At 40.4% G+C, this 24119-nt stretch overlaps 2 protein-coding genes across 5 annotated transcripts; one reads left to right on the forward strand and one right to left on the reverse strand.

Annotated features, from left to right (window-relative positions):
• Positions 1 to 51: 51 nt before the first annotated feature.
• On the reverse strand, positions 52 to 17021 carry CPSF3 (cleavage and polyadenylation specific factor 3). Of its 2 annotated transcripts, XM_083431638.1 has the most exons (18): positions 16887 to 17021; positions 12036 to 12099; positions 11275 to 11372; positions 10928 to 11056; positions 10546 to 10723; positions 9325 to 9414; positions 8504 to 8654; positions 8186 to 8361; positions 7666 to 7824; positions 6701 to 6847; positions 5922 to 6074; positions 5109 to 5217; positions 4737 to 4835; positions 4379 to 4473; positions 3884 to 3971; positions 2143 to 2212; positions 1327 to 1423; positions 52 to 255 (listed from the first exon to the last, which is right to left on the reverse strand). In XM_083431638.1, exons 1-18 carry the CDS (start codon positions 16955 to 16957, stop codon positions 151 to 153), a joined length of 2079 nt encoding a protein of 692 aa, XP_083287764.1. In that variant the 5' UTR covers positions 16958 to 17021; the 3' UTR covers positions 52 to 150. The 2 variants fall into 2 exon arrangements, with proteins under 2 accessions (XP_083287764.1, XP_083287765.1); XM_083431639.1 differs by lacking the exons at positions 52 to 255; positions 1327 to 1423; positions 2143 to 2212; positions 3884 to 3971 and adding an exon at positions 4009 to 4313 and having other exon boundaries at positions 4345 to 4473.
• On the forward strand, positions 17009 to 23617 carry ITGB1BP1 (integrin subunit beta 1 binding protein 1). 3 transcript variants are annotated; one of them, XM_083431852.1, is made up of 8 exons: positions 17009 to 17140; positions 17767 to 17978; positions 18637 to 18738; positions 19378 to 19456; positions 20441 to 20577; positions 21157 to 21249; positions 21859 to 22008; positions 23252 to 23617. In XM_083431852.1, the coding sequence occupies exons 3-8, from the start codon at positions 18667 to 18669 to the stop codon at positions 23321 to 23323; spliced, it is 603 nt and encodes a 200-aa protein (XP_083287978.1). In that variant the 5' UTR covers positions 17009 to 17140; positions 17767 to 17978; positions 18637 to 18666; the 3' UTR covers positions 23324 to 23617. The 3 variants fall into 3 exon arrangements, with proteins under 3 accessions (XP_083287978.1, XP_083287977.1, XP_083287979.1); XM_083431851.1 differs by having other exon boundaries at positions 17118 to 17230; XM_083431853.1 differs by lacking the exons at positions 17009 to 17140; positions 17767 to 17978; positions 18637 to 18738; positions 19378 to 19456 and having other exon boundaries at positions 21161 to 21249.
• The last annotated feature ends 502 nt before the right edge of the window (positions 23618 to 24119 follow it).

The following is a 24119-nucleotide window of genomic DNA, read 5'->3' on the forward strand; positions in this document are numbered from 1 at the left end:
TGCCCACTTGGGGCTAAAACAGTTTTATGGCTAAGAAAAAGGTAAACGTACTTTGTTAAAGAACATTTATTTTTTTAAAAACCACGTCAAGAATAAACGGATTTGTAACAATTTTTCTATAGGCCCCAAAATATACAATGGACAATCAGTTTATTGCACAGGGGTAATGGCATCGTAGAGTCGCTGTGCAGCTAACTCCACCATTTCCCGAAGAGTTTCATCATCATCTTCACATCCTGGTTCATGGTCAACAGTCTAGAAGAGAAGAAAATAAGAATCAATTCGCAAGTCTCTAATTTATTTCTCAGATCTTCTTGAGAAGACTCTGCATAGAAGCCAGACAATTTTTAAAAAATCTAAACACCCACCCACATAACTCATTCCATGAATCCAATGTAAATTTAGACTTAAATTCCCCTAACTGCTTTTGAAATGTGGTCGAAACTTTCAAAGGGCTACCACAAACCCCTACATCTGAGCCTAAATTGCTTTCTAGATCTCAGCCAAAGTCATACAATTATGTAGCCTCTTGGTCAGTACCATTGAGTTTAACAGCCTTAAGCAAGCTTGACAAGGCACTTTAATTCTAGGTGTTATGCCAGCAATAATGTGTCCAATTCATTCTTAATTCATTTAAGAGCACGCAGTCTCAAGAACTTTGACTGGGTAGGTGGGTGTAAAGAATGCCATGAATGCTGAATTTACTGATGCTTGGTTGACTATTTCATACCTATATAAAATGTCTATCAGGGAACATTGTTTGCCGTAAAGCAGCAGGATCCTGATGTAAGAAATGCCGGAGATCTGCTGGGTTGTTCCTCTTATATTGAGAGAAGTAGAGAAGGACTGCAGGGGGAAGGAGGAATCAGCAAAAGTTGCCTCCCCTCCCCACTTCTCCCAATATAAGAGGAACAACCCAGCAGATCTCCAGCATTCCTTACAAAACATAATTTACTGTAATCCTTCTGAGTATTTAATTTATACACAGTACTTTTTAAAATTAACAATAATTGCAAGTTCCTTTATGAGCTTTAGCTGGAAAGTGGACAGAAATTTAAGAAACAATTCTACATCACTCTATCATTCTGTTTCACACTATCTTCTAGCAAGTGTGATCAACCAAAAGGTTAAGTGTTGAAAGTGGAAATGCAATAATGAATTGGAAATCTTCTGAAAAGAACAATTTATTCTGACAATGGTCACCAAAATGCATGGTTAGATGTTAGATTTCAGAAAACCTACTGAGGTGCTGCATACATTCCTAATCATAAATCTCATCGGCTACACAAGACACAATACATCAGCATGAAATGTAGCTATAAATACCCGTGTATCCAATGAAAGATTTGCTGTTTTTCCATCCACAGTGATGCTCAGTACATTATCTTTCTTAGCACTTACACAGTCTTCTCCAAACATGTCCCTAGAAATGAAAGACTAATCAGTAATAAACATAGAATGGCACCAAATTATATAACTATTTAACTACAGTGTTTTCTGTTTAGCAGTGTGATCCTTTGTATCAATTAATCAATTAATTAATTTCTATACTGCTTTATATTTTTAAGAAAAATCTCAAAGCGGTTTACAGCATATTAAATCAATAAATCAATAAAACAATTTGAAAAAAGTCAAATACAGAGTATATAGTCAAAGCAACATAACAGAAAACTAAAATATCATCTTAAAGAGTTCAAAATAAAACATTACAAAGGAGGTCAACTACAGAATACATATTTAACATAGCAGGGCTGGGTGAGTGTGGGCCCCGCCCCCTAGGCCAGGTGGAAAGGGCCTTGCAGGGAGCGGCCTTCATGCCTCACAGCCGGGCGATGTTCCTCTGGCTTCTTTTGCAAAAATAAGCCCCACTGATTTCTATAGAACTTTAGCCTAAGAATCTAACTTTCTGTTTCAAACAAATTTCTAGAAAAGAACCAAATTCAAACCTTTTTAGAATGATTTCCATACTATTAGATGGATTTTAACACTTAAAAAATGTTGGGCCTTTCAGTATAACCTCTGGTCTAAATACAAGATTTTGAGAAAGCCCCCCAAATTAATTTTGTTCAGTAACAAAGGTACTAAAATATATGATAGTCATCTTTTGTGGGAAAGAGAGGATAATGTGATGTTATAACTTACTGAAGCATAATCTCCATCTTCTTGTGATATGCATCTATCTCTTCTTTTTTAGGAATTTTATGTACCACAGCTGGAAAAAACCCATACATTTTACATTCCATTGTAATTGCCATTTGCTGGGCTACATATATGTAGCTATAATGTAACAGGCATTAAACGACAAGGAAAATATTGGCACATACTACTGAGTTCCTACAAGTCTAAATGGTTTCTTGTACATTATTATGTAAATAAAGTTGTGCTTAGCTAATTCAGATCATGCTGGTGTGTGTGGAGGGGAACAGCTGGATCTGAACTTCATGTTGTAACTATTGGATTCATAGATGTGCATTAGGTTATAGACAAGTATGATCATTTTATGGGCTGAATCCAGAATTTGCTGTCTGTTGTCAATTGAAGGGCTCCTTCTGTCCATGGAAGGCTTTTGATTCACTGGAGAGATCCTCCTCACCAGTGGGGCAGGGGAGGGCAGGCGGAGGGAGATGGCTTTTGCAGATTCTCCCTTCTTTTTGAGGTCACCAGTGCCACCTCCCACACTTTTCCAGGGGCAAAGGGGAGGAAAGAGAACCAACAAGGTCTCACACACCTTCTCCCTGTGGGTGTGAAATATGTATCTAAGCAAGACACCGAATGAGCTTTGTGATGTTACAGGCTTCTGTTTCTTAACATGAAATGAGGTTGCAGCTTATTGGCATTTACAGGAGAACTATTAACAGCATAACTTTTAGTAATAATAGTTCTTCAGCTGATACATTTAGGAACCAGGTTTATCTATTACCATTTCATTACAGATAATACTGTGAGCCCACATTTTATGTGCATTTAGCTTGTGCGCATTCAGCTTTATGCGCACGGCAGAAGTTTTAATTTTTTTTTAAAGGGGGCTGGGTTCTGGGGAAAATGACTTTGGTAATTCCACTCGCCACTGAACCCATTTTGGATTTAGGCATGATTTCCAGAATGTAACCCCTGCGTAAGTTGTGGGCTTACTGTATGTTTCTGCTCTGAAGATTAATTTCCCAGAACGTTAGATTCTGAACACATTTGACCTATAGTAAAAGGTAAAGGGACCCCTGACTAGTAGGTCCAGTCATGGCCGACTCTGGGGTTGCGGCGCTCATCTCGCTTTATTGGCCGAGGGAGCCGGCGTACAGCTTCCGGGTCATGTGGCCAACATCACTAAACCGCTTCTGGCAAACCAGAGCAGCGCACAGAAACGCCGTTTACCTTCCCGCCGGAGCAGTAGATATTCATCTATTCGCACTTTGACGTGCTTTCAAACTGCTAGGTTGGCAGGAGCAGGGACCAAGCAACAGGAGCTCACCCCGTCGCGGGGATTTGAACTGCCAACCTTCTGATCGGCAAGTCCTAGGCTCTGTGGTTTAACCCACAGCGCCACCCGCGTCCCTTATTTGACCTATAGAATTCCAATTAATAACATGTTCTATGATTGACATGATTTAATTTAGAAGAATATCCCTGTGTTTTAATATACCTATTTGCACATGAAATTGACTTTAATAATGCTACATTATACATGCCTCAAAATCCAGTTTCATATTAAAGGGAGGAGTTTATATAATTCTGTTTATTTCAGCCCTGCTAAAAGTAATGGGAAGACAGACAGTGGACCCTGGGCTTGGCAGAACTGTATTCTCCAATATAAAATTAGTTCACATCTTTTCACATAAACACACACTATTAAAAATATACTGTATATAAAAATAAAAAGGGGGAATACCTTTATGAATTTTGGGATTGGACTGAACTTCCAGTATCACTGTTTTTACAGTGTCTGCATACATATCATTAGCAGGGTTTGCTACCCACTGGAGGGAGAAAAAGCAGAATGAGAGGAAAAAGAATAATTAAAGAGCACATTAATTGTTGGAATTCCATTTGAAGTAATTTTGTTTTTGGCTTTCTACATTTATTTGGTTTTGTAGCTGGTTTGAAATTCTGGTTAAGAGGGAAACTATATTGGCTTTAACTATAAAGTTCAAAGTGGTTGCGACTAGGCTATTAGAATGGCTATGTTATGAGTCTGCCAATCTACTACATTCATCATTATCGGCCTTGCTCCCTTGTCCCACTGACTTCAAAGGCTTGGTTACCTGACCTTGTATGTGGGGGTATAAGATTATAGCACTCCCTCACCTCAGGAAGCCCAACTCTGTTTCAAAGCCACTTGTATGTTATCACAACAGTTATACAGAAACTTGTATTCTGTCCTTACCTCCAGCACCACCATACCCGGCTCTTGGACCACAGTAATGTTTTTAAAAACCTTCAAAGCTGGCTTATCCTGGACTTCTATTTCTTTTATGTCACCTTGAAAAATATAAAATACCACAATAAATGCATCACTACTTAAATATTTTTTGGGCACACTCTGTACATACCACTTGGGTGCATCTATTGCAACTCATGGATTCAAAATGGTCCTAAACTGTGCCCAACAATCTCTTCCAGCTGCACAGTGGGTTATGCTGGATGTTGTTTCAACAGTTTGTTGGCCATTACTGATCTTCTCATCAAGCAAGTTCCAATAATAATTTTGGAGAGACTTCAAGCAGCTTCCTCCAGTTACGCACCTGTTAGTTTTTGTAGCTGATAATAAAGCAGACTGAAAGAGCCTGTGTATGGAACAGCTTGTGTTTGTGTCACAGTGCTCATAGCCAGATCAGTGTAATCTGTAAAAAAATGAAAGCAAAAAAGACAACATTTTACCCTAAGTTGCTCCTCTGCTCATGTAAATTTCTGCCTGATTATTCATCTCCCTCCTCCCTATCAGCTGCATTGTCCCACACCAATTCCAGATTTTGGGGGCCCACATTCACAGAAGTAGAAAGGAGAAAGATGCAAAAGCCCCTTCCGTGAACAGGAACTCTATACTGTTTACATAAGGAAAGTTAGGGATCCAAACCAATGAAACAAGGATAATAAATGTTTTCACTTTTACTTACTGGAGAGGTCACATGGAGCAAGTATGTGATAGTTAAAATTTCTCTTAACTAGTATCCCTGAAACGCGCTGCCCTTGTTCTGGTTTCTTATCTGCTAGTGAGCCCATAACCTAGAGAAATCACAAGAGAAAAACCAAGACTATATGTAAGAAAGTGTATGGGAATTGCAAATAGGATAGATATTTTTAAATGGGTGGTGATGAAAAACAGTCCCCATTTGAACAACTGGATACGGCATCAGTTCTCATTCTGTGTACTAGACCATGTACCAAAATTTCAAGGTGAATTTATCAGCAAGCATGACTTAAAAGTACCCATCAATTACAAAACTCCCTTTACAAGCTGCTATGTTCTTTCTCAACTTCAGAATGGACAGCCCACCAATAATCCGATGTGATAGTTCTCTATGTTATGATTGGCCTATTCTTGTCCTTTTCGGAATCACTAGTTCTCCCAACCTCTCTGAGTAGTGGCCCTGGGTGGGTTCATAGACAAAGAGTGTGCACATGCATGTTATTTGAAGCTGTTAATATATTTCAAAGGCTTCAAACAACTGCAACCCTGCAATATCCAACAGCAGATTATGGAACATACTCAGCAGTGTATTTGTAATGGGCTGTGGATGAGAGCAAAAACAAGTTTCCTAAACAAAGGCAAGAGGATGCTTTGCTTCATGACATAAGAGCAGTGCACTGTGTTCATCATCCAAGATACTGAGTTGTCCTTTTGCAAGAATTAGATTTTTTTTGAAGAAATAACCTTTGATGATGAGGTAAATGTGCATATTGTGATGAAGAAAACGTTAGCCTTTTACCTTGGCAAGCTTTTCTCCTCTGAAGTTTAGTGTTACTGCTTCAGTATTTCTAGGATTGTGGACTTCTATGTGAACTTCATCGTTATCCTCATATTCACGTATTACTGCCGCTTTCAGCCTGGCCATTTCATTCTGCTCACCATGAACCAATATCTGCATGAAAAAGTCATTGTTAGCTGTCAAAATATAGGCACTCCTGATGCGTTGACAGGAAGGTGGCAGCTTAGGGAAGAGGAGGAAGAGTGGTGGTGTCATCAATATGCACCTGTATCCTACACCTGTATATGACTGTGAGAGCCCCACAAACCAGAGCAGCTTTTTTGAGTGGATGCTATGGGCTGCAGTGGGGGGTGAAGTCAGACAATGCCTGAAGTCCACACAGCTCTTTGGAAGTCAGCTCTCTTTGGATTGTTATTTGACCCTTTCCCACATCATCTCCTCTCCCTTTTTCAACCACTTTATTTTCCTGTCTCTTCTTCTATCTTCTTTCATTTCATGTTCGCTTGATTTACCTCCAAATCATTTTAGACATGTAAGTCACATATTTTCTTCCGGAAGCTACAAGCTTTACACACCGTTTACAGCAGCACTCTCAAGAAAAATCACTTTTGTTTCAAATGTGGCAGAAGACTTAAAAGCATAGTTTATCACGGAAGAGGAGTGGTGCTGCAGCTTTGAATTACTGTTCACCTCTGGCTAGTTAAAATGGAATTTGTTGAACTGGCATTGGGATTTGACAAAAACTGTACTTCTTGAAAATAACAAAAATAAACACTAACCACATGGGGAGGTTTTAGTGCCCGGATGAACTCGCTGGTTTGTTGGTAATCTGTGTGTGCAGAGAAAGAGATGTAATCCACAGACATCTTCAGCGGGAGTTTCTGTCCTGACATAGTTGTAATTTCTTCAGGTTCAGACATGATGTGCTGCAACAATAAACAAAATGCACCCATTATATTATTTCATTCAGAATATTTAATTGTTATTATGAAGATACACATTAAATATAAAGGTAAGGGCAGTAAAGGATCCCTGGACGGTTAAGCCCAGTTGAATTCAACTATGGGGTGTGGCGCTCATCTCAATTTCAGGCCGAGGGAGCCGGTGTTTGTTCACAGACAGCTTTCCAGGTCATGTGGCCAGCATGGCCAAATCGCTTCTGGTGCAATGGGACACCGTGACGGAGGCCAGAGTGCACGGAAACACCATTTACATTCCCACCGCAGCGGTACCTATTTATCTGCTTTCAAACTGCTAGGTTGGCAGGAGCTGAGACAGAGCAACAGGAGCTCACCCCGTCATGCAGTTTTGAATTGCAGACCTTATGATCAGCAAGCCCATGAGTCTCAGTGGTTTAGACCACAGTGCCACTGCATCCCTACACTAAATATATACATGTATAAAAAACAGTCAATACAGAATTCCTTCCCAGAACAAACACACAACATTTCTATCTAGCAAAATATTACTATTTTCCTATTCTAATGCAATTCACCGTGACATATCTAATCTCCTCTGGATATATTCCATCACTGGATTCCAACTTTGAGATTTTTCATACCAGTGTTTCTTTGGTATTCTTTCATTCAGAATAAAAAAGGTACAAACTGAAGTATGCATCAGATTGTAAGTACAGGGACACCAAAACAGTAGCCCAATTCAGTTCAGATTCCCTGGTAAAACAAGTATTTTAAGCTGCCTGCCCTGCGTATTAACATATACCAGTAGTCAAAGTATACCTCACCTTAGCAAGTGTTCCTTCCACACAGTATCCTGCTATGATGACTCCATTCCTCTTGTCAGTACACCAGCTCTCAAATAACTCTCTGGATAAACCACTCTGCATCATACCGGGGGAAGCCATTACAACACTTGGGCCTATGTCATCAAAATGATCCATGCTCTAGGTAAACAAAGAATAATTATTATTCCATTTTATGAAAGTCAGAGAAAAGTGTTCCACCTTAACTGTTACCCCTGCTCTGAGGGACAAAAAGTCTTTTAGTGATGTATTTTTATAAAGGACTCTATGGGATCCTCAGTGAGCTCAAAGTATTTCTGCAGGGTTCTGGCAATGATGCCATATACATGAATCCCAGAAGGATGCTTATCAGAGGCATGTTTAGTGCTAGTCCCAGGTAAGAGTTGCTGGTAGACTGAATTCTTCTGAAAAGGGTTTGATGCCCAATTTTAAGTCAGAATTATAGTTCTTCATAACCTTTCTATACATTCACGTTATTAAAAATTCATTTATTCACACTGACCTTCAGATTACTAATGTGCTTGAATACAAATGGGTTGTTGATGTTGATTTGCTTGCGGATTTTATCATTCATGGCATTGACATAGGTCTGATACACGGCCATGCATTTCTTTGCCAGAGAGGAAGCATAGTATATAGGTATCTCATGAAGCTCAGGATGATTTTGCCAGTATTCATCTAGGTTTTTTAAACAACAACAACACACAACTTTAACAAATTATGAAAACTAAGAACAGTAAATATAACTTAGATGGACATGTAGTTTTTTCAGACACACTGAACATGTAAAGTTGGAAAGAGGTGATGTGCAGGTACATACCTAAAATCAAAAGCAATTCTTGTGCTCTTCCCAAAGCAAACACAGGAATAAGACCTCTGCCTCCCCTGTTTACAATATCATGTACAGTGTTGCAGAATCTCGCCTCCCTCTCCTCACGTTTTTCATGGATGTGTGTACCATAGGTAGATTCCTAAGGCCAAAAGACACACCATTAAAAATAATGATGAGACACATGACCAGAATGGCCGTGTGACTATGCCACAATCTAGTCACAGCCTCACTATTCCTATTTGGGATTACTAAAAACTACCACGGGATCTGCCACCCACACTCCAGAACATATGTAAACCAACTGCTCACAAAAATAGGAAATGCTTCTTCAAACCATCAAAAATGTAATGAGTTGTGTCAATCAGCATGGCTGTGGCACTATACCTGATCTCAAACATGTCTAGCATGAGAATTTAATAAACCAGAGCTAAATTTTGATATATTGTTGTAATTTTCTAAGACAAGAATGTACAACTTATTTTGTATGATTAATCATGAATTGTAGTATGACGATAAACTTTGCCCTATGATTTCCCCCACAAAAAATATTCTTAAATCATATTCATCCCATATACACACATACAAATACACATATATGCCATTTAAGGGGTTTATTTTTCAAACTTGCAAAAATTACTTTTTGATCATACTTTATAAAATTACCAAAGAGCACTCCTTTTTTTTAAAGTGCACTACACTATTTGCCCACTTCCAGAGTGTGTTAAATAGAGGTGCCTTAGTTAGAAGGAGTGTGAACACTTTCTATGTTATTCGAGTTTTCACTTCAAATTATTATAGGAGAAGCTTACAATTATAAGAATATCTGGTTTAATATTGGGAATCTCAGCTGCCATCAAGTGCCTATCTTCTTGTCTTGAGAAGTCACCTGTGTATAAAAGCTTTGACAAAGAAACAATGTACACTGTAATTAGACAGAAAAACTAATATAAACCATGGTAAAAAAAAAAAATAACAGTTAGGTCAATGTCTATTGGTTCATCCACAGTCCTTCATGGACCAAGCAGTAAGTGCTTAAGGGGAAGCCTGTATCACACAATATGATGGGAAGTTGAAATTTCATGCATACTACTTGAGCACTACAGATGGATAACCCTTAACTTCCAATAACAATAGCTTATACCAGGGGTGAAGAACCTTTTTTAGCCAAGGGCTGCAATTCCCTTGTGAGCAAACTTCAACGGGCCACACTCCAGTGGTGGGCAGAGGCAGAGGCAAAAGGTGGGTGGAACAACCATAGAAATCTAGGATATGCTCACTGGAATTAAAGGAATCCCTAAGGATTGACTTCACATTGGCCTGGTAGTATCTACTTTGCTTAAGCAGAGTGACGTAAGTTGGATGTAATGTTTCTATAGGTTGTAAATGAATGAGATGCGAAAGCGGAACTTATTCTGCTGTTATCACTACTTCTGATGCTAAAATTACTTCTGCTGAGAGCCTGAGTATGTGCTAATCTTTCTATCCTGCAATAATAAAAGCTAGCAGTGTTTAAACCTGCTATTGTGTGGATTAATAGGTCCTTGGGGAGAATTGAAAATACCCATTTCCAAAAACTAAGTCCTTCATAATGGATCTGACATAGTCTACATTCCAGTTGTACAAAATTCAGGTGCACACACATTTAGAATAAACACACATGAACACATGAAAGCTTCTTCACCCTCTATCCAGGCAAGCAAGGGGCATTATCAAATTTTCAGCCAGCAAGAGGTATTATCACACATTCCCCCCAAGCTAAAGCACTCAATGAAGCCATGGAAAAGGGTCAGTGAGGGCTGGGTGTGCGGCCAAATGAGTCTCAAGGGCCAGGCAGAGAGGACTGGAGGGGTGCAGTTCCAAGGTTCCCTACCTCTGACTTACACCATGGAGCTTTAATGTGACAGGTTTAATAGAAATGTGATGGTGAATAAATCCTATACCCACAAAACACACTGAAGAGGCAAATTAATATAAATAAAGGCCCACTGATAACAAGCCTACTTGGATTATCTAGTGAGCTAAGGAAATACCTTCACTCCAGCTATTTCAATCATAAACATGGCTGCTCCCAGAACATGGCCTGCGTGGTAACACCAGAACTTGATTCCTGCCACCTCTTTCACTTCATGGAAGTTGATAGTTTCTATTTTGTCCATGCTTTCTTCCAAGTCCGTCTCCGTATACAGCATGTCATCTGCTGATATATTGCTGTATAAAATAGTAAGGCAAAATGTCATCTTGTTCCCCAGTTTTTGAAGATAAGATTGTGCCGGACTCAGAAGACGGTCGCCACAAAGTGCCCTTGAGATTACAGGGCAACAATGCAACAGGCAAAAATATCACGCATCCATTGTTCAAATTACGGTATCATTTCACAAAAGTTTTATCCCACAAGTATGAGGATGAACTCACCTAACTTTGACGTAATCTGACAGAAGCCACCTATAAATTGCTTTTGTAGCATGGGTCATGAAGGTCCTCCCTTTAAAACTTGTCTTCTGCAGAAACCATGGCAATGCCCCACAGTGATCCAAATGGAAACTGAAAGAGGCAAGATCAGATTTCAGAATCAAGCCCTATAATACCATGGCGTGCAGCTAGATCATTTTTGTTTCAACAAAAGATCAAGTAACAAAACAGCTAACACTTAACACTTCAACATCAGCAAAGCTTAACAAATCTGTTACAGAGTCTCAGCATTTTAAAATAAAAACACAAAATCCCCCTCAGCCTTCAGCATTGAGCAACACATCACTTACTGACTAATCAAGAGGAGATCAATCTCAGCTGGGTCTATCAGATCGATATATGGAAGTGCATCCATTCCTTCTAGGCCAGGGTGGATTCCACAATCAAGCTAAAAAAAAGAAGATGACCAATAATTGTATTTCTACAAACAACTAGTATATGGTATTAACACATACTTATACACTGATGATTGCTCTTTTACATCAAAACAGTAAAGTTTATGTTGCATCTTGATATTTCAAATATTTAAAAGCATGTGATCTTAGGTGTAACCCAAATGTTTCTCCTCTCATTTGAAGGAAATGGGTGGGGGAGTGACCAGCACTGTTGGCAATGCTCCATAAAAGGAACACAACTCTGGAAAGTTTCCATGTCAGCTCAATGCATCCCTGTCACTCGGACAGTGGCGGCGGTGAGGGCTAGCTTGGCAACCTCTGCCCGGCACATGCCTGCCCCAGGTGTTGGCAACCAACGTTTTGCCACTGCTGAAAAGTGAGCAATGTGGTAGCCCTACAAAACTTCTGGGGAGGGCTTTCCTCAGTCTGGACACTGAAAATGAAAATGTCCCATGTCCATCCCAACTCATCAAAGTTCAGATAGTGTTTTGTGTGGGCTGTGTGTGTGAAACAATACAAGGAGAGAGCCAGAAGAGGCTCATATGAAAGAAGGCAATCCTTCAGAGGTTTGCAGTGGTAGAATGCTTTGAATATTTACTGTCAAAGATGTGTCTACTGTGACAAAATGTTAATAAATAACTTAGGTCAATGATTACCATTATCTTCCTTCCTTTAAATTCCAGAATAATGCATGATCTTCCTACTTCCTGCCCTGCACCTCTGTGAAAAGAAAGTTGTGACAAATTACAAAAAACAATCAACAACCCACTGATATAAAAACAACTATATGTAACTGTCCGAGCAAAGTGATGTCTTTAGTTTAATTCCATGGCCTGATTTGGATGTAATGCTAAACAATGGTTTAGCATTATGTGAACAGCCCTGGGCAAGCCTCGGGCTCATGTGCTCCCCAAGGAAAATGGAAGCTTTCATGTTTGTTTTTAACAATACATCTGAACTGCAGCTAATCTTGAACTATTGTTCCTTCAATCGAGCCTACTATTTAGACCACATTTTGAAATAACTTCTGAGTAAAATGTATACAAGACTAACCACAACTTATACATGGTTAGGCATAACATTAAAAACAGTTAGTTAACAATTGAAGCAAAAGATTCTGATCACCTCCTCACAACTAAGATGAGAGAGCATGCAAGTCCAAGACTTGCCCAGGTTCATTCATATTGTGAATTTCAACTAGGAACCCAGTTCAACATCTGCACCCATTTTCAAAGAGAGGAACCAAAATAGGCAATAATGTGAAATGTGAACTGAAACCTCTTGAAAGCCGTGCTTTACAACAGCACAGTCCTAACTAGAATAAATCCTATTGAACTCAGCGGAGGTAACTCCGAGATAAGTGAAGATTGCAGCCTTAGTTATGTAAGTGCACATTTGGATATAAAGGCATACCACACTCTGTAATGAACTCAATTATAGTAAGAGACGTAGTTGATCATTTAAATCAACTCAACAATTATTCCTTCCATAGCTCATCAGATTCAAGACAATTTGGGAGAAATGACTTGCATTTCCTGCTCCTCAGATTTTGCAGGATGTAATACGGAACAAAACAGAGTTGCAAATATGGCTACAGGGGTCAGCTAGTCTAAAACAAATTTCACAAGGACACCTGTCCATACACACTAAGCCTAGTCATTTTTGGCTTCTGCTGAGTCCTAAAGCAAAAGAACCAACACACCTCCAATTTACAATAGGTTTCCTGCCTGGTTGCCTGCAGCATACCCAGGCAACTAGGAAAATGGTTACTTAGAAGCCAGCTACAGAATGTGGTATTTAAAGTAAACAAGTCACAATTTTTATTCTAGCTTCATGCATGTCTATGGTGTAACTAAATAAAGTAGCAGAGATGATTAAACAAATCCAGGATCACAGTGAAACAGGCTCATTCAGACATAAATTAATACAGTTGAGTGAAAGGTCATATGTCTAGAAACTAGGATTGTAGGTCACCCTTAAAAGATAAAGGGCTCCTTGTTAGAAAACAGTGAAAGAGAAATGATTAAGGGAGATGATGGATTAAAAATTAAGCATGAGCTTCCAATGAGCTGTTGAAGCTAAGGCCTTGTCTAGACAAAAGATAAGGTAATCCTGTCATGAAATCAATGATGCTTCATCCATTTCACTTAGCCAGCTAGAATGAAAGTTTCTACAATAATAGCCAAAAATTGTACAAGCTGCTGAGGCGTATAAGGATAAATCAGAAAGTTGGTGAGAAAAGAAAGGCTGCTTGACTTCTTAGAGTAAATGTGATCCTTGCAGTGTAAGGTTTAGAGTAGATTCCATGTAGTAATGTATAAACTGGTTCTATCAACAGAGTGCTTTGAAAACATTTCAGGCTGTTTCAGACTAAGGAGCAACAGTTATTGTAGCAACTTACCAATAAAAGTATACTAGCCTACTTCCTAACACCCCAGAGGACAGGATCACACTTCAAAACGACCTTGACAGATTAGAGAACTGGGCCAAAACAAACAAGATGAATTTTAACAGGGAGAAATGTAAAGTATTGCACTTGGGCAAAAAAAATGAGAGGCACAAATACAAGATGGGTGACACCTGGCTTGAGAGCAGTACATGTGAAAAGGATCTAGGAGTCTTGGTTGACCACAAACTTGACATGAGCCAACAGTGTGACGCGGCAGCTAAAAAAGCCAATGCAATTCTGGGCTGCATCAATAGGAGTATAGCATCTAGATCAAGGGAAGTAATAGTGCCACTGTATTCTGCTCTGGTCAGACCTCACCTGGAGTACTGTGTCCAGTTCTGGGCACCGCAGTTCAAGAAGGACACTGACAAACTGGAACGTGTCCAGAGGAGGGCAACCAAAATGGTCAAAGGCCTGGAAACGATGCCTTATGAGGAACGTCTAAGGGAGCTGGGCATGTTTACCCTGGAGAAGAGGAGGTTAAGGGGTGATATGATAGCCATGTTCAAATATATGAAGGGATGTCACATGGAGGAGGGAGAAAGGTTGTTTTCTGCTGCTCCAGAGAAGCGGACACGGAGCAATGGATCCAAACTACAAGAAAGAAGATTCCACCTAAACATTAGGAAGAACTTCCTGACAGTAAGAGCTGTTCGACAGTGGAATTTGCTGCCAAGGAGTGTGGTGGAGTCTCCTTCTTTGGAGGTCTTTAAGCAGAGGCTTGACAACCATATGTCAGGAGTGCTCTGATGGTGTTTCCTGCTTGGCAGGGGGTTGGACTCGATGGCCCTTGTGGTCTCTTCCAACTCTATGATTCTATGATTCTATCTTAGGGAGGAAGGATCTACTGGGAAATGAATCACTAGATCTACCAAGCCCACAAAATGGTGGTGACTCAGCAATTAATAAGATGAGAGATACACATAGCCCTGCAGTGGGGGGGGGGGGGGACTGGACCTGTGGGGGCATGTCTCATGCCCAAACATAACAGGAAAACATAGCAGCAGCATGTGACTCAGCATTTTGCTCTGCCATCTCCACAACATTTCTGACGACAGGCTTCCAAAATAATACCTGACAGCCTGAAAGGATTCTCATTGCTATGAATGAAAGAGAACAAAAATTCCTATTGACACCTTGTCTCATGAAGCATTTGCCTGAAGACATAAATGCAGAATCCATGAATGGGGAAGAAATTCCACTAGCACTGAGTTTACATCCTCCAAGAGACCCCTGTAAGCTGACAGACTTTGTATTATTGTCTTTATTTACAAAAATGCAAGCTGACAATAACTGGAGACACAAGGCAGGCAACTGCTACTAGAGAGAAGGCCAGCTACCCCACTCAGATCCCCATAGAGTTCCTTCACTCTCAATGTGGGCTATCAACCAAGTTATAGCTCTCTGCCATCTCTAAAAGTGCTCCCTCATCCACTTAACACATCTGTCACCTATCCAACGCTTGACAGAGTATCTCATTCAAAACCACAGAGACAATCCAAACAATCAAGGGACCATCTCCTGACTCTAACCATGATCCCACATGAAGCTTGAACCCTGGACTGTGAATCAATAATTGCTTAACGACATCATGTTTGGGATAAATAAAATCTGTGTGTGTATATATGAATGATTAAGTATGTACAGTGGTACCTTGGGTTAAGAACTTAATTCGTTCTGAAGGTCCATTTTTAACCTGAAACTGTTCTTAATCTGAGGTACCACTTTAGCAAATGGGGCATCCTGCTGCCACCGCACGATTTCTGTTCTCATCCTGAAGCAAAGTTCTTAACCCAAGGTATTACTTCCGGTTTAGCGGAGTCTGTAACCTGAAGCATCTGTAACCCGAGGTACCACTGTATATGTTTGTGGCTGGCATCTGTCTTGGGAGGCAATGGAGGAGTTGTGCTTTCGAGAGTGAAGTCAAACTACTGGAGAGTTACAGAGCCTGCTGTGGCTGTACAGACCAATTCACTAAATGGGACAGCCATGTTTTGCTTCAGCTGGGGTAGATATAAGCATTTGGTTATGCTGCTGTAGATGCACCATGGCGTTTCTTCTCTCTGTATGTCTGCCTTCCTCCTCTGGTTGCTGCTGTAGACACACACCTTGTCTGTCTTGGGGACTGCAGTCTGTCTTGGGGACTGCAGTCATCTGCAAGGGTTGATGTTGCCAGCCTTTCTCATGTCTCGCTTGCAGACATCTTTGTAATGAAGAGCTGGTCTGGTGCCTGAAACCAGCTCACTGCAGAGCGCTGTCCTTGGAGATCCTGCCATCTTCCATTCTGTGGACACGACCAAGCCAGCGTCGCTGAGACAGTAGTGCGAACATGCTAGGAATGTCTTTGTTTGAGATATGTCCCGCCATGTCATGCCCAAAATCTTCCTGATTTGCATACAGATATAGATATAGATAGGGATGCTAGTGGCGCTGTGGGTTAAACCACAGAGCCTAGGACTTGCCGATCAGAAGGTCAGCGGTTCGAATCCCCATGATGGTGTGAGCTCCTGTTGCTCGGTCCCTGCTCCTGCCAACCTAGCAGTTCAAAAGCACGTCAAAGTGCAAGTAGATAAATAGGTACCGCTCCAGCGGGAAGGTAAACGGCGTTTCCGTGCGCTGCTCTGGTTCTCCAGAAGCGGCTTAGTCATGCTGGCCACATGACCCAGAAGCTGTACACCGGCTCCCTCGGCCAATAAAGCGAGATGAGAGCCGCAACCCCAGAGTCGGCCACAATTGGACCTAATGGTGAGGGGTCCCTTTACCTTTATAAATATAGATACTCTCAGAGGTTTTATTTATCCAGAACATGATACTGTTAGGCAATTATTGGTTCACAGCCCAGGATTGAAGATATCCTTCTCCTCCCTCCCTCCCCCTCTCTATATATGAGAGAAATGCTTTCGTGAGGGTTTGCAACGGCGGACATGGGAGCCCTTTAAGCTCGGCGCGCGAGGGGGCAGAGCGAGAGAGTGCGCACGCGCGCAGCAAGGGCGGTTGGTCAGCCGAAGGCCGCTGCGGCGCGCGGAACAGCCCGTGCGAGACCGTCCCAGCCACTCACAGGGGCCGAATCAACAGCTGGTCGCTCTCCTCGGCGGGAATAAACGCCTCGGTCCTTCTCCTCGCCGCCATCTCCGCGAGGAAGAGGCACGGCGCGCCCTCTTGGCTTGGCCCTCGCCGGCACCTGTACTTCGTCCACAGCCTCGCTCGCGCAGCCGGAAAGTGAGCGTTCCCTCTCCATCACTTCCGCACCATAGAGTCTCTGCGCTAAAAAAGTCCTTCGAAAAGTCCTAGAGCGGAAGAGGCAGACAGAGGGTAAGTTCTCCGACGCGACGGTTGCTACCCGGAAGCAGAACGGGGAGGGGCTTCCTTGTGCTCAGTATTTCATTATGGTGGGAATGAAAGGTAGGGGTCATTTTTGGGTCAGGTAGGGGGTGATGCTCCTGGTGCCCTTTCAGTTCTGCTAAGAGCAGGGTAACTGGGTCAGTCTCTGGCAGCAAAGCCAACAAAGTGTCTTGTGGCTCCTGAAAAGGCTGACCGACTTATTTAGGCAATATAAAGTTTCGTGGAATGGAATCCACGTTGCCGGATCTACGAAGTACAGTGGTACCTCGGGTTACAGACGCTTCAGGTTACAGACTCCGCTAACCCAGAAATAGTACCTCGGGTTAAGAACTTTGCTTCAGGATGAGAACAGAAATCGTGCAGTGGCAGCGTAGTGGCAGCAGGAGGCCCCATTAACTAAAGTGGTACCTCAGATTAAGAACAGTTTCAGGTTAAGAACGGTTAAGTTCTTCACCCGAGGTACCACTGTATATTCGAAGGTGGCGAGTGAAAGAGGAGCGAGGTCGGAGAGAAACGAAATGCAGAAAACTCCAGGCAGTGGAAATGATGTTAACAGTGACCAAGCTGTTGGTTTTTGTTTTCTTTCCTTTTGGCAGGATTTGTGGCGACTGCAGCAGTGGCAGCTTTTTTCGCTGTGGTAATGTAGTGAAGCGGAGAATCTTCATTTGCTGTATTTCTGCCTGCGATGTCCGCTGTTGACGGCATAAAGAAAAAGAGAAGGGGGAAAGGGAAGGCACCCCTCTTCTGAAATCATGTGGAGAAAATGTCAGTTCTGAAACGAGCCAGGCTCATTCCTTCCACTCTGCAGGTAACGTCAAGACAAGTACAGATAGCACTGTAGTTTTTCAGAACACCTTCCTCCATTAATTGTACTTTTAGTGGAGAAATGGGTTTCAACAAAAAATCTGTGTAAACCTGCATGTTAAATATTACGTGTTTGGAATATTTACAAACTGTTAAACCATAGAAAATGTCATGGTGATGTACAATAGCAATAAAATGACGACAAATAAAACAGATAAAGAGATATCAAGTATTGCTTGTGTGTCAGCTTGTCCTTCTAGGAAAGTCAGTAGAAATTTGTTAGCATCCAATGAAATGTACACAATTTTAAAGGAAAGCATGGTTCTACAAGCATTCATACTGTTGACGGAGTAGTGACAGTAAGCATCTGCTTTTAGAATATTTTGAAGAACCTTTGTTTGAGTTTCGAGATATTTATATTCATTACTAATAAGCAGAGATCACAACCATGAAACATATATTATGTTTTTCAGTTTTAAACTTGGCACTGTGGAAACCACAGCTTGACAGTCATATAATGGCAGTTGCTTGACTCTGCCTTTTAACTGGCAGATTTGAACCTCCATAACAAATGTAAATATATATCTATGAGGTGTTTATGTGTATGTAGAATTGGAGTTATACTGGGATGGCAAACAGGACTCTCTTTTCATTCTTTGCAGTATTCTCACTGATTCTATGTCAATTTAAAAATGTTCAGAAAAGGAAAAAAGCGGCATAGTAGCAGCAGTTCACAAAGCAGTGAAATTAGTACCAAAAGTAAGGTAAGCAAATTTGGGTATGCCTCCTTGAAAATTGACAAATTTTAAAATATATTCATATCGGTCAGTTATCCCTTGTATGACATTGTGGAAGTTTGGCATCTGCTAAATGGTGCATTCAGATGTACATCCTGAAGATATTTAGAGTTAGGGATGAATCTACATTTACAAAAATGTTCATATCCTTTTTGTTATACTTGCTATTTCTTCATGCAGACTTGGCATTCAAATTGAGAATAACTGATGTTACTAAAATCAACCAGCTACATTAAAAATTGTACATATTTTGTACCGTCATGACAAAGAAAAATAACTCCTACAGTTATCTTAAGTCCTATAAGCATAGATGCAGCCACTGAAAGTGAATTGTAAATGATGAAATACTGCTTAGCTTGTGGAATAGAGAGAAAGAAGGAATTTGAAGTGTTCTTATTGTTGAAGGATGTTGTACTGCAATGTGATGTGTAGCTGCATTTGGATGTAACAAACTATGGTTTATTGTTATAGGAATAAGCCTTCATTAATCATGCTTCTGGTTTAATTCATGCCTTTAATTCATGAGTTTATAAGAAAGCACACTTTTAAATACTATTTGACCTGCATAACTTCATAATGCTTTCGTATGTATTCTTCCTTATCTAGTCAGTGGATTCCAGTCTTGGTGGGCTTTCACGATCTAGTACTGTGGCTAGTCTAGATACAGACTCCACAAAAAGTTCAGGTAGGAAATTGATGATGGCCTAAAGACATTCTGTTATTTGTCAGAATGCATAGATGAGTTTCATAACTAATTGAAGCTGTATCTAGAAATGTGAACATGCTGACACAGAACTTTACTAATTTTTTAAAGCAGAAAACAACACTGAGTCTGCTGTTACTTACAAATTATTACATCATCTGTGCATATACAAATCAAATTATGTAATATACACCTTTGCAGTATATGCATCACATTTTTAAATTATGATGTCAATCGGTGTGATTTGTTGTCTTTTTGTATAGATCTTCTGCCTTTACTAATTTGTATAATTTCCTCTGTATCTGGTATTTCTATGGACAGGCAAAAAGCTAGACAGGACTTCAGAATCCTGTTTTGTTCATGATGGAAACTTTGCTGGGCAGCTCCTCTGCCTTTTGAAATTTCACTAGAAAGTGTCCCTGTTTTCAAGCTTACATTTGGTGTAATGTTGTGGTCGTACCATGTTCTGAGGTTTCCTTATGCTTCCATGTATCCAAAGCAACACACTTGGTTTTATGCTCTGTATTTGCAGAAACCTCTGGTACCCCAATATAAGAAATTTAAGTCACCCCCCGATTCAGTTCTGCTTTCTTGCAAGATAAATATTTTAATGTGATTGGAATAAGCCCGGGGCAAACAATAAATCACTTTTAGGTGACACTTTTATTTCTTCTTCTTTTTTTAAGAAAAGGGACACAATTCAACATTTTGTCCTCACGTTCTGTTCCCATCCTCCCCCCATATGCTCCCCAAATCTGTCCTGGGGCTTTCTCCAAACCTGTGGAACAGATTTTGGGACAGTGCAAGGGGGCAGGTATGGAGACCACTGTTGCACAACAGAAGTAATTCCAGTTACAGTTATTTAGATAAATACTACACTGAGTCATTTTAAATGGTTGAATGCCCAATAAGTTTGCCACTTGATAAAATGATGGAGTAATGGTTTAAATGTCTGCTTCTTTATAGGCCAGAGCAATAGCAACTCAGATACTTGTGCAGAATTTAGAGTAAAATATGTCGGTGCCATTGAAAAACTGAAGCTTGATGAAAGCAAGACTTTGGAGGGACCATTGGACTTGATAAATTACATAGATGTGGCACAGGTAAAGACTGACTTTGGCTATATATCCCCTTGGGTCTTTTTATGGGGAAACTGTGGCCCTGGGAAACTAGCTTAGTCTAAGCCATCTTTATTTTTAAGAATTGGTTTCCAGTTCTGCTGAGTTCCAGATGACTGTTCCTCACTGGTATTGAAAGCGGGGCTGGGAGTCTGGGAAATTGGCTGTTTTCGATAACCTTTTTCTTGGTACATTGTAATGTCTAAACATTTGCTGTGGCTGATGGTCTCAAGATAGAATAGCCGAGAAAGGGAGTTAAAAAAAGGATCATGCTCCAGGAAACTTTGGCTTGTTTTTGAATCACTAGAAAGCATTTATTTCTGTTCTGCTTCAGAAACTTAGCGTGTGTGCAGTACCTTGGCTTCTGCGGTGTAAAATGAAGTAGCAAAGTACCGTATCTATAATTGTCAATAAACTTTCACAGAGCTATTGTCACTCTTTTGACTTATTTTGAAGGCTGTTGCTGCTTATTTATTTACATGAGAACATACAAGTTGTATCAGACTTGTTTTGTCATCAAACTGTCTCTGCCTACAATAATTCCTTTTTGGTTTTTTTCCAAAGCAAGATGGAAAGCTACCCTTTGTTCCAGGGGAAGAAGAATTCGTTATGGGAGTTTCCAAGTATGGTATTAAAGTCACAACTTTGGACCAGTATGTAAGTTGCTCCTGGTTTTAAATATGCCTTATTCAATTTATCCAGTAATACCATCTCAGAATATTTCTGACGATAATTGTGATATGATTTTTTTTTCTCCTGAAGATACCAAAATGGACCTTGATTATACGAAGAATTCCAAGTTCTGAGTTTGGTGTATTGAAATTTAAATCCAACTATTACAGTTCTGTTTCTTTGCAGTAATAACCTTTTTCCTGTTAGACACACATTACCATCTTTTTGTAGACATTCTTGACTATAGTCTTTATTACCTTTTGCACAGTTCACTTAATAACAGATTTCTGTATTCACTCCAGATTTTTTTATAGTCAATCAGTTCAAAAGCAGATGGTTTCTGGCTGATGTAGACAATTTTGCTACCTACAGAATAGCTTTGTATGTGCTAGGAGGTAGAGAAAGTTATGGGTGACTGCCAAGGGAATTTCTAGATTTGGGAAACTTCATAATTTTAAGTTTTGGCAATTTGCAGTTCTGAAAATTGATGTTTTAATTTACTCTTAGGTTGTCTTTTTTGTTTTTGTGATTTATATTGTAATGCCCATTGGCTGCAAGCAATGAAACTGACAAATTAACACATGGCATTTTCAGGATGTTTTGCATAGACATGCACTCTACCTAATTGTTCGGATGGTCTGCTATGATGATGGCCTTGGGGCAGGGAAGAGTTTACTGGCTTTAAAGACAACTGATACAAACTATGAAGAGTACAACCTTTGGATATACCAGTGTAATAGTATGGTAAGGTTCATGCTTAATATTACTTTAAAAAACACTTGGTGGATAAGTCTAGGTTGACAATAAGTCATAAAATATGCAAAGTGCTATCATATGCTTGTGCCTTATGTCTAGCTACATGTACTGGACCAAAACATGACAAAATAGGTTTGTACCATTGTGGCCAGATAAGGAAATGTTGTGTAGCCATCTTGTGGCACAGGCAGCTTTCATGGCTTGGTCTGCCCTCCCATATTTTGCTGCCTGTTTCCCAGATCGCTAGAATAGAGACAGAATTAAGATAGGAGCAATTACATGCATATACTAGAGTAATACTACCTCCTACTTAAGACATGATTTGTGGCACACTGGCCAGATTGGCCAGGCACCGCTATATGTGCAAGTGTCAGAGCGACTCTAAATTTCATGTGCATTTGTTCCTGCCACAGCCCTTATCTTCTGTAGCAGCAGCAGTGCAAGTAGCAAAAGAGCAGGAGCCCATGTGAAAATAAGATAGTGGCAGTTCTGTAATTTCAAATTAATTGCATATGCTTCTTTGGTACATTTATTTTCTCCCTGTCAATCACTCTACCTTACATATTTGTGGGATAAAGTACCCCCTTAATTAAATCTGTAGCTTTATTAATTAAAGGTGGGTGGCATCACCAGTTCACAGGGCTTCAAGTGGAAATTTGAACCACTAGGAGAGCATAACACTAACCTTTATTCTCATATTTGAACTTTAAATGCACCAGCCTGGCTTTCCAACTGCCATATGTATGCTAGCATATACTGCACTAATATCACTTCGTGATAGGCTTTGAGTTTAAATGCCCTGGAGCCCTATACTGGCAACTGCTTGGTAAACGAGGGAAACCCAGTATACACGCAGGAGCTGTCCCTCTGTTAACAAATAGCCTATCTGGAATATCAAACTCTGATGATACGTTTCTGCTGGCAATTTCTAAAATAGCAACTCTTGTTTGCAAGTCACATTTCTGGACCGACCCCACTGCTCTACATAGAATGCTTTAGATCAGGGATAGGCAACAGATGTTGTGGACTGGAACTCTAATTACTATTGGGAGTTGCAGTTCCAAGTACCTGGATGGCACCACATTGGCAGCCTAGCTAAAGATAGGAAATGTCATCAAAGCAAAGCATGCTATAAGGGAAATGCTGAAACTTCGAGATGGGCTCGAGGCTGAATGCTTCTTCATGTTCATGAAAACAAGCATGAGCAACTCTTTCTGTTTATAAAATGCAGGAACAAGCACAAGCTATTTGTAAGGTGCTGTCAACAGCCTTTGACTCTGTTTTAACATCCGAGAAGTCCTGAATTTCTACAGCTGCACTTCATGCTGAGAGGAAGTACTGCTTGCTGTGTCTGCAGCAAATGGAGAAGAATGAAAACAAGTATTTTGGAGTAGATGTGAACTTTTTTGTTAACTGCTTGAACATACTGTTCAAAGGAATGAAGTTGTTGGTTTTTTTTGGTAAAATACCATTTGTTTGTTTCCCAAACTGTCAGTCAGAGCTCAACTGCCCGGGCATGAGTTTCTGTGCTAAATATCAAATCTTGTGTTTAAAAGATTAATACCATTTTTGTAAATGAATAAAAAAATCAATAGAAGACGTGTCTTTCTAAATATGGCCTAATCTGACTATCCACAGACGCCATTGCTTTTAGCAGTGGCAGTAAAAAAAGGAAAAGAAAGAAAGAAAGAAAGAAAGGGGTCGTCAGATACAGTAGGTCTCCCTTTCTGCTGGTGGAGGGGGAGGCCTGCGCCTTGCTGCAGGTATGGAAACTTACTGCTACCCTGCTGGTAGTAATGACAAAAAGGGATTTAAAAGAAGGTGTATCAAGGGAGTCTTTGAATCAGTTGGATCAAAGCTCTCTCTTTCCCATGTCTCCAGCACAGGGAGGAAAGTATACTGGCCCTAGAGCCTAGCATATCTGTTTGCCTTTCAGTAGAATGGCTGTGCCCCCCCCCCATTAAAAAAGAAAAAAAAACCCAGAAAAATGTCACCTTCCATTTTCCATCAAGGATGAGCACAGCAGGCTTTGGGTTGGGCAGTTTCTATACTTTGCATTCTCCTGCTCCCCATACAATTGAACTGTAAATCATTTAAAG

Source organism: Podarcis tiliguerta, assembly GCF_965153285.1.
Source record: "Podarcis tiliguerta genome assembly, chromosome: 3".
Classification (NCBI taxonomy): domain Eukaryota; kingdom Metazoa; phylum Chordata; class Lepidosauria; order Squamata; family Lacertidae; genus Podarcis; species Podarcis tiliguerta.

Coding starts and splice junctions, on each gene's coding strand:
- CPSF3 (XM_083431638.1), bottom strand. CDS start 16,957: ATGGCGGCGAGGAGAAGGACCGAGGCGTTTATTCCCGCCGAGGAGAGC. Junction 11,373..12,035: donor TTAAAGGAAGGAAGATAATG/GTAATCATTGAC, acceptor TCTTTTTTTTAG/CTTGATTGTGGAATCCACCC. Junction 8,362..8,503: donor AGAATTGCTTTTGATTTTAG/GTATGTACCTGC, acceptor TAAAAAACCTAG/ATGAATACTGGCAAAATCAT.
- ITGB1BP1 (XM_083431852.1), top strand. CDS start 18,667: ATGTTCAGAAAAGGAAAAAAGCGGCATAGTAGCAGCAGTTCACAAAGC. Junction 19,457..20,440: donor AGACTCCACAAAAAGTTCAG/GTAGGAAATTGA, acceptor GCTTCTTTATAG/GCCAGAGCAATAGCAACTCA. Junction 22,009..23,251: donor TATACCAGTGTAATAGTATG/GTAAGGTTCATG, acceptor TATAAAATGCAG/GAACAAGCACAAGCTATTTG.